The 13,915-nt window shown below is 37.3% G+C and overlaps 1 protein-coding gene across 2 annotated transcripts in view; it reads left to right on the forward strand.

Moving 5' to 3' along the window:
* Nucleotides 1-13,281, forward strand: part of EFR3A (EFR3 homolog A) — an 86,942-nt gene extending 73,661 nt beyond the window's left edge. For both annotated transcript variants that reach the window (XM_086337370.1, XM_086337369.1), the window contains exons 21-23: nt 5,496-5,599; nt 6,116-6,165; nt 10,513-13,281. In XM_086337370.1, the coding sequence (XP_086193496.1) occupies nt 5,496-5,599; nt 6,116-6,165; nt 10,513-10,618 (260 nt within the window). In that variant the 3' untranslated portion in view covers nt 10,619-13,281. The remainder of the gene's footprint in view (nt 1-5,495; nt 5,600-6,115; nt 6,166-10,512) is intronic.
* The last annotated feature ends 634 nt before the right edge of the window (nt 13,282-13,915 follow it).

Raw genomic sequence — 13,915 nt, forward strand, 5'->3', positions numbered from 1 at the left:
GAATTACCAGAGGCAACATGGCAAATGTATACACTGTTGATTTCTCTATAGATACAGTATCCGTTTATTAGCTTGCACTCTTCAGGTCTTTGTGGCTGTGCTGTCTTGTCCTGGATGAGTATCCTCCTCTGTCCAGACTGCATTTCCTGGAGCTGTGACAGCATCACTGTGTATCTGAGTGTCGCCCTTATATGGTGGCAGCATGCAGGCTGCACGAATTTGTGAGAGGCAGTCAATGTATTTCCTTTTTTTTTTTTTTCTAATTTTATTTTATTTTAAAATTTTACATAATTGTATTAGTTTTGCCAAATATCAAAATGAATCCGCCACAGGTATACACGTGTTCCCCATCCTGAACCCTCCTCCCTCCTCCCTCCCCATACCATCCCTCTGGGTCGTCCCAGTGCACTAGCCCCAAGCATCCAGTATCGTGCATCGAACCTGGACTGGCAACTCGTTTCTTACATGATATTTTACATGTTTCAATGCCATTCTCCCAAATCTTCCCACCCTCTCCCTCTCCCACAGAGTCCATAAGACTGTTCTATACATCAGTGTCTCTTTTGCTGTCTCGTACACCAGGTTATTGTTACCATCTTGATAAATTCCATATATATGCGTTAGTATACTGTATTGGTGTTTTTCTTTCTGGCTTACTTCACTCTGTATAATAGGCTCCAGTTTCATCCACCTCATTAGAACTGATTCAAATGTATTCTTTTTAATGGCTGAGTAATACTCCATTGTGTATATGTACCACAGCTTTCTTATCCATTCATCTGCTGATGGACATCTAGGTTGCTTCCATGTGCTGGCTATTATAAACAGTGCTGCAATGAACATTGGGGTACACGTGTCTCTTTCCCTTCTGGTTTCCTCAGTGTGTATGCCCAGCAGTGGGATTGCTGGATCATAAGGCAGTTCTATTTCCAGTTTTTTAAGGAATCTCCACACTGTTCTCCATAGTGGCTGTACTAGTTTGCATTCCCACCAACAGTGTAAGAGGGTTCCCTTTTCTCCACACCCTCTCCAGCATTTATTATTTGTAGACTTTTGGATCGCAGCCATTCTGACTGGTGTGAAATGGTACCTCATAGTGGTTTTGATTTGCATTTCTCTGATAATGAGTGATGTTGAGCATCTTTTCATGTGTTATCAAGACAGTATGATACTGGCACAAAGACAGAAATATTGATCAATGGAATAAAATAGAAAGCCCAGAGATAAATCCACACACATATGGACACCTTATCTTTGACAAAGGAGGCAAGAATATACAATGGATTAAAGACAATCTCTTTAACAAGTGGTGCTGGGAAATCTGGTCAACCACTTGTAAAAGAATGAAACTAGACCACTTTCTAACACCATTCACAAAAATGAACTCAAAATGGATTAAAGATCTAAACGTAAGACCAGAAACTATAAAACTCCTAGAGGAGAACATAGGCAAAACACTCTCCGACATACATCACAGCAGGATCCTCTATGACCCACCTCCCAGAATATTGGAAATAAAAGCAAAAATAAACAAATGGGACCTAATTAACCTTAAAAGCTTCTGCACATCAAAGGAAACTATTAGCAAGTTGAAAAGACAGCCTTCAGAATGGGAAAAAATAATAGCAAATGAAGCAACCGACAAACAACTAATCTCAAAAATATATAAGCAACTCCTACAGTTCAACTCCAGAAAAATAAACGACCCAATCAAAAAATGGGCCAAAGAACTAAATAGACATTTCTCCAAAGAAGACATACAGATGGCTAACAAACAAATGTATTTCCTTTTATTGGAGATGGGCAGATGAAAATTCTGAAAATTATGTAGAGTCATTTTTAGTGGGCATACAGCAGCGTAATTAGAGGTGTGTTTCTAATGGGGTAGGAGAAAGGAGCTGGCAGAAATTGTCAGTAGGCATTATCACATTAATTCTTGCTATATAATCAGTGAGAACGCTGAAACAGAGAAATTAACAAATTTCCTGAGAGCACATAGCTAGTAAATACCAGAGCCAAATCTCATACCCATGTCTGACTGACTCTAATCTTTCCACTTATCTTTGCATAAAATAATACTCTTGATTTTTCTCCTTTGGCCTTTCTGGAAATAAATTTTACCTCATATAATTTGCCTCTTTTAAAATTTTTTGAATGATTCCTTCAATTAAGTATTAATATAAATTCCTGGTGGCTAATGATGCTCTGAATTTATTTCTAACTGGTAAAGCAATGGAGCATGGAAATTGACTTTCACTATAGAGAGTGGAAATTGGCTCTTGATTTTAAGAAATATTAGAATAAGAGCATCATTATCAAGGGACATGAAACACTCTGGTGCCCATCATACATGAAATAAAATCTGACCTTTTTCAGCTTAATCTTATAGAGGATTTTTTTTCTTACTGTAATATGACATCAGATTTGTCAAAATAAAATTGAATTTCAGTTCAGTTCAGTCACTCAGTCGTGTCCAACTCTTTGCAACCCCATGAATTGCAGCACGCCCGGCCTCCCTGTCCATCACCAACTCCCGGAGTTCACTCAGACTCACATCCATCAAGTCAGTGATGCCATCCAGCCATCTCATCCTCTGTCATCCTCCTGCCTTCTCCTCCTGCCCCCAATCCCTCCCAGCATCAGAGTCTTTTCCAGTGGGTCAACTCTTCGCATGAAGTGGCCAAAGTACTGGAGTTTCACCTTGAGCATCATTCCTTCCAAAGAAATCCCAGGGCTGATCTCCTTCAGAATGGACTGGTTGGATCTCCTTGCAGTCCAACAGACTCTCAAGAGTCTTCTCCAACACCACAGTTCAAAAGCATCAATTCTTCAGCGCTCAGCCTTCTTCACAGTCCAACTCTCACATCCATACATGACCACTGGAAAAACCATAGCCTTGACTAGACGAACCTTTGTTGGCAAAGTAATGTCTCTGCTTTTGAATATGCTATGTAGGTTGGTCATAACTTTCCTTCCAAGGAGTAAGCGTCTTTTAATTTCATGGCTGCAGTCACCATCTGCAGTGATTTTGGAGCCCAGAAAAATAAAGTCTGACACTGTTTCCACTGTTCCCCATCTATTTCCCATGAAGTGATGGGACCGAATGCCGTGATCTTCGTTTTCTGAATGTTGAGCTTTAAGCCAACTTTTTCACTCTTCCTCTTTCACCTTCATCAAGAGGCTTTTGAGTTCCTCTTCACTTTCTGCCATAAGGGTGGTGTTATCTGCAAATCTGAGGTTATTGATATTTCTCCCGGCAATCTTGATTCCAGCTTGTGCTTCCTCCAGCCCAGCGTTTCTCATGATGTATTCTGCATATAATTTAAATAAGCAGGGTGACAATATACAGCCTTGACATACTCCTTTTCCTATTTGGAACCAGTTTGTTGTTCCATGTCCAGTTCTAACTGTTGCTTCCTGACTTGCATATAGGTTTCTCAAGAGGCAGGTCAGGTGGTCTGGTATTCCCATCTCTTTCAGAATTTTCCAGTTTATTGTGATCCACACAGTCAAAGGCTTTGAATTTACTAAGCAATTTTTAAACACCTATTATATACAAGACACTTTGAGACATTTAAACGTTGATAAGGCATGCTGAGGAATTTACAGTTTGACAGTGTTGTCAGAGTATCTTTGGTCCCCTGGAGTCCCAGGGGAAACTCTTTCAAGAGATCCTCAAGTCCAGAAGTATTTTCTGCATAACACTAGGACATAGTTTGCTTCTCTGCTGCATGTACTAACATGAATGAAGGCAGTGGCCTCAAACTCATCTGGTGGTCATCGCATTCTTTGATGCCACATACTCCCAGTTATTTAGAGGATCTGCAGAAGTCAGTGGAGCAGTATTCCAGATGACCATTGCACGATGTTACAGAACCATGCATGAGTAGAACTCTATTCAAAGTGTAAAACAGACCAGTAGATGTTACTATAACCAATTGTAAAAAGTTCATTAATAAAGTTTCAGATTCCATATTGCAACTAACTTTACCACTTGTCAAATTTTATTGTAGAAGAAATAGCTACAATTCTGTGAAAAGGCTATTGAATTACTCTTTCCCAACATATCAGTACATGCTTGTGTGAGTTTAGTTTTTCTTTATTTTCAACCAAAATAACATATTGCAACGCATTGAATGTTTGCAGATAGAATCCAGCTGCCTTCTATTAAGTCAGACATTAAAGGGATTTGCAAAAATATAAAACAGCGCCATTCTCTTCACTAAATTTTCACTTTAGAAAATATGGTTATTTTTTCATTAAACAAATCTTTATGTTAACGTACAGTGGTTTGAGTTTTTGATGAATTTAATGAATATTTTTAAAGTCTCATTTTTATATTATAATACAGAAATTATCAAGTGATATAACACATAAAGGAGTCTTGAAACCAGAAAGTTTGAGAACTGCTGGACAGATTTGCCGCCTGCAGGCCAAATTTGGGTGGAAGCGTTATTTTCAGAAATTGAATTTGAATAAAGCCCTGAGATAGATGTTCAGCTTGCCCAAGTCTGTTTTTCTTACCTCTTTTACTGACCTAATTTAAAACATTTGTTTCGTGCCTGGCCTCTGGCACATTTAAGCTTGTGACCCTGGGCCAGTGAACACTAGAGATGTGATTGTAATTCTGTATTACATTCATTCAGAAGAAGTACATAAAGTCTACAACTTTGTTAGCCTGACACAATTTCAGAGGGAAAAAAAAAAAGACCTATTTCCTTTTTACATGCTACTTCCCCTTTTTTAAACTAGCTAATTTTGTACCTGAAGAGCAGCTTTGTTTTAAGAACCTTGAACAGAGTGTGTTTTGCCTTATGAAATTGTTGACTCACTGGGTTGTTAAAGTAGACCATCAATAACTAAACCATTAATTAGCCTTCTTTCAAATTGTTAAGCAAATAGACACAGTTAGTATATCAGTAGTATCAAAAAGACAGACCTCTTATTGTTTTATAATCTTTGACCAGACCACACATCATTTTAAGATAAAAACAATCCCTTTTCAAATTATGGAAGATAAAAAAAAAAAAAACAAATTATGGAAGATAAATGGAAAAGACTAAACCAATATGGTTCCACTTGACCATATCTAGATTTCAGTCATGCCATTCATTATCAGATTTAGCAGACTTTTTATTTAGTACCTCATATGTGCAAAGGCATGATTATAAATAAAATAATCGTTCTTCAGGAAGGGCCTTGAGGTTGCTTGACTTGTAGGAAGTTGTGCTTCTGCTTATTTTGGTAAGAGGGACAAAGATAGTCTATGAAAAAGGGTTTTGTGCAGTGTAATTTTGAAGTTTTTTGTGTGCGCTTTCTGGCCTCAACTAAGACATTTCAGGGATGTTACACCTTTTGCTTTTTTCCATAAACAAGTAGTCCTGTAAATTACCCTTATTTTTTATGCATAGATCATTTGTTCTTAGGATCATTGGCAATGTTCTATAAAATTCTGTATTCCTTTTAATGTTTTGTTTTTTTTAACATTTATATAGATACCAGTGGAATGGAAGAACAGGAAAAGGAAAAGAGGCGTCTAGTGATAGAGAAATTCCAGAAAGCACCTTTTGAAGAAATAGCAGCACAGTGTGAATCCAAAGTAAGTGAGCACGTAGTGGAGGCGGTGGGGTGGAGTTTGATTTTTGTTGGAGCTTTTCATGGTAACTGATGGGTAAACTCTAAGATTTAGGCAGGTCAATAGAATCCACAAGGGAGTAGATGGAATAGGGACAGAAAACTGAAGATGTAGCTATGAAGCCTTAAATAATGTCTTTGTGCACTATGAGCTGATTGAAATAGCAGATCCCAAATTAAATGTTAATGATTTTTGTTGCTTTGAAATTTTTTTTGCAGTGGTTTTCAGTGGTTTTGCTGTAGGTGTTTTGTTCTGTGTGTATATCAATTTGTTTTTACTAGTGAGACTAGGAAAGGAATGAAGAGAAACTTTACATTAAATTTCAGTGTATGAGACAGATAAAATCAAAACAGTAAACATTCTGTACCATCAGCTTAACAGTTACAGTTATGCTTTGTCCTTTAAATCACTTGTGTTCTTACATATGGACATTGCGAAAGTAATAGATCCATTGTTAACATTTGTTTTTTCTCCTTGTAGGCAAATTTGCTTCACGATAGACTTGCTCAAATATTGGAACTCACCATACGGTAAGGGTTTTGGTACTACAAGATGAATAAAACAACAAATAAAAACTATTAGACCCCTATAAATTTCTAGCTTTTAAGTAATTCTGCTTTTCATTTAGAGTAAACCCAAGATCATATAGATATCTTTGTCTTAGTAGTTTTTCTGTTTACTGGATAGTCTGGTACCGTTTCTTAAAGTTTTTCTAGCTTTCCTTTTTAGATTACTTAATTCCTTTAAAATGGTTCTATAAAGACAGGCTTCCCTGATGGTTCAGTCAGTAAAGACTCTGCCTGCAATGCAGGAGACCTCAGTTCAATCCCTAGGTCGGAAAGATCCCCTGGAGAAGGAAATGGCAACCCACTCCAGTATTCTTGCCTGGAAAATCACATGGACAGAGGAGCTTGGCAGGCCACAGTCCATGGGTCACAAAGAATCGAACACGACTTAGCAATTAACCACCTTATGGACATTTGAATAATTGGAAGACTCTTATTCTAGTGATATGCTTAACAAGGTAGTTTCTCAGATTTAATCATTTTGACGTACAGAAACTACTGTTTTGTATAGTTCAACCTCATCATTCTTCTAGGGCCATAACAATTCTGCCTCTGCAGATGGCTCACTTGAATTATCAAACATAAATTGAATTTTCCTAGGTTATGTCTATTTGAGTCCTGTTATTAGTTATAGTTGGTCCTCCATATCCACAGGTTCTGCATATTCAAATTCAACCAACAGTGGTCAGAAATATTTAGGGGGAAAAAAAATTGCAGAAAGTTCCAAAAAACCAAAGCTTGAATTTGCTGCATGCTGACAACTACTCCATAACATTTACATTGTATTAGATGTTATAAATAATCTAGACATGATGTAAACTGCCAGGGAAGATATGTTGTATAGGTCCCATGCCAGTACTGCTCCACTTTATATAAGGGACTTGAGCACCCAAGGATTTTGCTGTCTGTGGGTGGTCCTGAAACCAAACCCCTGTGTACACCATTGAGCAATTGTATTTTATGCTCTGCAAACATAAGGTATCCAACATGGGTTATTCTGTGTCTGTTGTGAAGTGATGAAGCACATCAGAGAGGGAGGGAAAACTCCAGGTTCCATCTGAAGAATGAATTTGTGCATATTATTAGGTTGACTCCAGTGTGGAGACTGCTCTGTGTGCTTCTGAGATTTTTTTTTTCCTACATCTTTTATATTTTCAGCTTGATTGAATCAGTTTTGCATCAAACTTTGTATCCTATAAATAGAATAAACAGGTAGATGCTCAGTTGACTTGCTTTTTTTCCCCCAGCCTTTTTACTGCCTTCCTATGCAAGGCACCTTTTCGTCAGTGTAACATCTCATTCCAGGCATTAACCACCATGCCACCCCCTACTAAGCTGCGAATCACTCATTTATAAAAGTTCAGAACAGAGAATCAGACTAAACTGTGCAGTATGCTGTATTCCTTAGATTCAGTGAAAATTGCTAGGTGTGGGCACTTATACACAGCCTATAAGTTTAGTGCTTCTCTGTGTATAGGAAGGTACAAGGATCTGGGCTCATTGAAATTGTTCCTGGAATATGCACCTTGGCTGTGGGGCCAGTGTCTAATTAATAGAATGCTTCCCATTTCTCCCCATCCTGAATCCCCCTTAGGGCGTACCATTGTGGGAAATGGCAGTGGCTGATGGCTTGACCTTGTAGGATGCGAATGGCAGGCAACATTCCCTGTGTACAGAATCTTTGTTGCCTGTTAGTTCTAATAATAAATACCTACCTGCTTTGTATCTATTGTTTTTGCTAATCCTCACCACAGTCCTGAAAAGTTAGGTAGATGCTGTGTTTTTTTATTTTCCAGGTAAAGACACTGAGGCTTAGAGAAGTAAAGTAACTTGCAGAAGTTTATCCAGCTAGTGAGTGGAAATAATCGAAATTCAAATTTATAACGCATGTTCTTGACAAGAAATATTGCTAGCGACCTCTATGTTACATTTAATCCCACTATCATAACTATGTGGGTATAGTATTTTAGAATAAGTATTATGACTAACTTTTTCATTGGTACTGCAACTACTACTAATAATTTGCATTTATTAAACCTTATTGCTACTAGTTATTTATTGAAAACTTGTGGTATTCTGGGCACTCTGCTGAGTGCATTCTTTTATTTAGTATTTACATCACATTTTAAAAATATGTAGTGATTATTTTTACTTTACAAATGTAGAAACAGATTCATGTAGATGTTTGGTAATTATCCAAGGTCACCTGGTTAGGAAGTAGTAGTTCTGGGTAGTTTACATGATACAGAGAAATGAAACAGACTTCTTAGTGTATCTTCAGGGTTTTCAGTTTCTATCTGATATATTTCCTCTTGTTAATTTTCCACACTGTAACTGCCAGATAGGCTTCCCTGGTGGCTCAGTGGTAAAGAATCCACCTGCTGATGCAGGAGACACGCGATCGATCCCTGGGTTGGGAAGATCCCCTGGAGAAGGAAATGACAACCCACTCCAATATTCTTGCCTGGGAAATCCCAGAGGAGCCTGGCGGGCTACAGGCCATGGGCTCCCAAAGAGTCAGACATGACTTGGCAACTAAACAGAGCAGTCAACTACCAGACAGAGAAGAGAGTTTGTATTCTTGAGAAAAGAAACAAAATAAGCAATGAAACAAAATAAGCAATGTTATACCTCAGTTTCCACTGTTCCTTCATTCATTTTGACCTTATGGAAAAAAAATTACAAGAAATGCAAAGGAGCAAGAAAATACAGTAAGAATAAGTAGCCCCACAGATCAGTTATTGGAATTAGTAGATAATGATCTTAAAAGAACACACACATATCAAAGAATTTAAAGGAAAAACATAATGTATATTTTAGGAGAGAACTGGAAACTCTGAAAAAGAACCAAATTGTAGTTCAAGAACTGGGTGATACAGTATCTGAAAAAAGAAAAAATGTCATTGGATGAACTTAATAGTATATTGAACATTATAGAAGAGTCTGCATGTATTGCTCATAGTATAAAATGGTACAAATACTCTGCAAAACTTTTGAAGAAGTTTCAGTGTCTTATGAAGTTAAATATATACCTGCTTAATCCTATAATCCCATTTCTCAGTATTTACCCAGAGAAATTAGAATGTTTTAGCAGCTTTTTTCATAGTTACGAGACATCCATGAGCAGGAGAATGGAGAGACAGTAGACAAATAGTGGTGCTCTTGATGCAGTGAAATATTATTCAGCAGTGAAATATTATTCAGCAGTGAAATATTATTCAGCAGTGAAAAGGAACACATTTGGGGGGTAAACTTAAAAACTGCATCAAGCAAAACAAATCAGACATAAGAGTGTGTCTTGTATTGACCCTTTTTGTGGCTATATGGACCCTTCATATGAAATTCAAGAATAAGGGACACCAATCTTCAGTGACAGAGATCAGAACACAGTCAGTGTTGGAGGTGTGTGAGCATGTGGAGTAAGGAGAAATTGATTGAAGACACCAAGGAACTTTTTTGAATGATGAAAAGTGTCATCTTTATGATAGAGATAAGAATTAAGTAACTAATTGAGGAAAAGCATTTGTATCATATGACAAATGATCATTTCCGAAATTGATAAGAGAAAACTATGTGAGTAGAAATACAGGCAGTAGACTCAAATAGGGAATTCATTTTAAAAGAAACACAAAATGAATACTAAGTATGTACCATTAGTAGTAACCCAAAATGTGAAAATAAGAATGAATTCCCTTTTGGCTACCAGAGTGCCAAAGATGAGAACAAGAGAGAACGATTATACCCAGTATTTATAGTGGTGAAAGAGGATGGTGCAGCCAGATGTTCAAAGAATGAATTGTGGGGATCCTGACAGTGTGTACCCATCTCAAAATTGTGAATCTACTTTGGTCCAAAAACTCTATGTGTAAGACAATAAACCAAGAAGACAGGATAAAATTATGTATATGTAAGAATAGACCTGTCAGCCTTATTTATAATAATGAAGAATGGAAATGAATGTACAGTCTGCCCACGGAAATAAATTAATCATAATATATCTATATATTGAAATACCATGCTGTCGTCATCAAAAAACAAAGCAAGCTTATATGAATGGATATGATGTAATCCCATTGTTAAAATTATATATACCGTATTCAGAGGAGAATGTCTAGTTTAGAACTTAAAAACAGCTTAGTTCCACTGTGATCTATACCCCATGCCACCTTGCAGCTGGCCTGCAGCTCCGTCACACTGACCCCTGTGACGGCAGAGCCTTACCCTGCTGTTGGCAGGTAGTGATGGGGATGCTGTGTGAAGTGAACAGCTTTTCCACACACCTGCTGACAGTGCCTGGTTCTTCTCTTACAGCCCTCCTCCCAGCCCATCGGGAACACTGACCATTACTTCTGGGCACGCCCAATACCAGTCTGTCCCAGTCTACGAGATGAAGTTTCCAGATCTGTGTGTGTACTGAGTGGCTCATGAAGACCTCAGCAGAAAGCATAAAAACTAGGGCCAAGCTGACTTCAGGGTTTACTTTACTGAAAATTATGATGGAATTTATCTTTAACCAAATGTTTGGCATACCAGGTTAGAAATTTTGTAGCTATATGATTTATAGAGTACTTCTGAAGATGGGTTTATGCCATGTTAATTTTTTATTTTTAGGTTCCTATTGGCTTTTAAAATTGAACATATATTGGTGTCACATTAATTCATTGTTAAATAGTATATTTAAAGCCTTTCACAAACATATAATTAAAAAGTTAAGCCTTCCAGAGTTGAAGATGTATGAAGTGTCTAGTGTATTTCTTAGACATCTACGCAACTGCTTAAAATTAGAACTGCTTTTGTTTTTCTTTGTGTGCAAAAGCAAAAACATACAAATACATTAATCGTGGGGCTGCAGAACTGTCCTGTGGCTTTTTGTCCCCATGTTTTGGATGTTGTGATTGGCATCCTTTTGTTCATTCACTTCAACAATATGTGACTGTCATTCCTCAACTTGTCTATGGTCATGACATCTACTGAGTAATAGTCCTAGAACATGACCCCAAAATCCCCATATGTCTAAGTGTCTAGTTCTTGTAATACTGTGTTTTCTGCCAAAAGTTGACCATTCTACTTGAGAGTCTTAGAACTTACCCTTGGAGTACCAAACTGTGCAATATTTTTTACATCATAAGATGTATTTAGTTTACAGACTATACTTTGAAATTACAGTAGTATTTTTGCTGTGGCTCCATTAATTAAATGAGCTATATATTTAGTATAGGAAAAAAAGACATTTAAAACAGCTACTAGTTCACCTGTGAAGAGTGTGTACATTTTAATTTCTCTTGAGAGCACATTAATTTACATTTTTATATGGTGCATTGTTTTAAATCCTCATAGTCAAAAAAATGCCCCAAATGGAGTTTTAGTTTGTAAGATTTGAACTGTAGCTTGTATGCATCTCTGTTTAGGATTCATGATATTACATTTGAAAAGAGTGCCTATGGGTTTAGCCGTTAAGTGTGCTAAAAGATCGCCGGTTTAAGCTTGTGTTGATTTAATAAGCTACCAGGATTACATGTGCTGACAAACACATAGTGTTTTCTTAAAATTATGTACATTTTAGTGAATTCCATCACATGGCAAAAATGAGCAACTTTCTTTGCAGCTCTTATAAAGTTATTTTAGGACATTTTTATAAAATAGTCTGTTTATAATTCTACCTTTTCAGGTTTTTGATTCCTTTTTACATCAAACAGTATACATATCACAGATTATGACCCAAAAAACAATTGAGTTTTAGCTTTAGCATTTGTTTAAAAAATCGTAGTAAAGAATGACATGTGTTTAGGATTATTTGGGCGCTTTCAGTAGAAACAAGATGGAACAAGTATACTCTAAATTTTTTTGAATATTTAAACAAAAGTATAGCATCTTGAAACATCTTGCAAAAGATTCTAGTCTTTGAAACCTGTCAAGCATCCATGGTGGTTTATTCAGTGTAGAGAAACAAGACTTTGTTTTCCAAATAATAATGCAGTCACCACTGGGCTTAAATGGCTCCATTGCAGCTGTCACTATAACTTTAGATCTTGACCAGGCAAAAACGTTTCAGCATTTAATAGGCCAGTGTTTATGTTTTCCTTTATTTTTCCTTTTTTCTTTTGTATTTTTAAAGAAAGATATTAACTTCTGATTGTGCAAAAATCTAAGCAGGGGGACATGCAAAAACAATCATCATCCACTTGGATGTCATTTTATAGATTAACACTGTGTGCTTTTGTATGAAAAGTATATATAATTTAATAGTATAAGAAAAGGAGATATATATTCATTTGCACTCATGCAAAACAAACTTTGCTGGACACAATTTCACGTTTCTCTGTGATTTAAAAATGCATGTATAGCATGTGAAGGAAAACCATCTCAGTTAATGTTTATCACACTTTTCTTGTGGTCTGTTTGTAAACAGTTGATTTGGGGTTGGGGGGAGGGTTTTCTTGTTGTAGTTGTTTTTAAATCACAGTAGACTTCTGTATATGCTAGATTACTGAACTGGTCTCATTAACGATTCGTAAGAAATATGAATTCGTGTCCTTGGCTTGCTATCCCTTCCAGGAGATGGCGGGAGATGGTGCAGGTCATAGGTATGCGTGCTATTTTAGTATAGCCGGTTTGGGTACTAAACGTTAGGATGTATTGAAGTTCGCTGTACTGCTATATTTTTGTAGATATTTAAAACTCAATAAAAACTGTTCATTGTTCTCTCTCTGCTGTACACTGTTGCTTATATCATTCATTTTTTTCCTTGACATTGAATAGTTAACATCTAAATGTTCCTTCTGTACTTGTATTGTCTGCTTATATAGAGTCATTGGAATTAACCTGAATACACACACACACACACACACACACACACTCTTCCTTAATACTTCTGAATACATTTTCTTTAAGAATCTTAATTCTGTACTTTACCAGCAGTTGACTTCCTCACAATATTTTTCTTCTGCCTGTCTGAAAAGGGGGGGACTAATTTGTTTTATTTGTGCCAATATATGTACTAAATGTAATGAATTGAGTTTTTTGTAATGTAAAAATTCACTGCAATTCATATGTAAGCAATAAAAAAAAATTAATAACTTCTGTATAATAGCCATTCTTATAATAGCTATCACATTTATTAAACTAATCCACTGTTTGGATTCTATTAAGAATGAAGCGCGTTAGTAAAAATCAAGTTGCCAGATGGAGTCATCCTCACGTATGCAGGAAGAATCAGCTCCGTAGCTGCGGATGTGATCAGATATGGCTGAGATGAAGCTCTCAGCATGTGCCCGGAGAGCACTGTCGCCGTGTCTGCATCAGTCTTCGTGTTTGTATTTCCAGCCCCACCCCTCTGCTGTATAACCCCACAAAGCCTTCCTCTCAAAAAGCATAGGTCTAGTACCGTCCGCCACCTGGCCCACTCTCCTGCCACCCGTGGAGCTGTGCGCCACAGCCTGTGGGCTTCAGGGTCTTCCTGAGGGGTGCGGTGCAGCAGCAGGGAGCCCAGGCTCTGGGTTCAGATCCCACACTGCCACTTCCTAGCCGAGTGGCCTTCAGGAAGTAGCTCAGCTTTGAGCTCTGAAGTCTGTAAAATGCAGCTCTTAGGTTCTGCCCCTCAGAGGTTATCTGTTGAGGGGTAAGTGAATCACTTAGAAGAGGTTTGTCGTGTCATGCCTGCGTGGCACAGAGTAGGCACTCAGTCTGTTTATCATGAATGATCCTTGCATTCGCT

Source organism: Bos grunniens, chromosome 14 (assembly GCF_055505025.1).
Source record: "Bos grunniens cultivar Pamir isolate PY7600 chromosome 14, Bosgru_T2T1.0, whole genome shotgun sequence".
In the NCBI taxonomy this organism is placed as follows: Eukaryota; Metazoa; Chordata; class Mammalia; order Artiodactyla; family Bovidae; genus Bos; species Bos grunniens.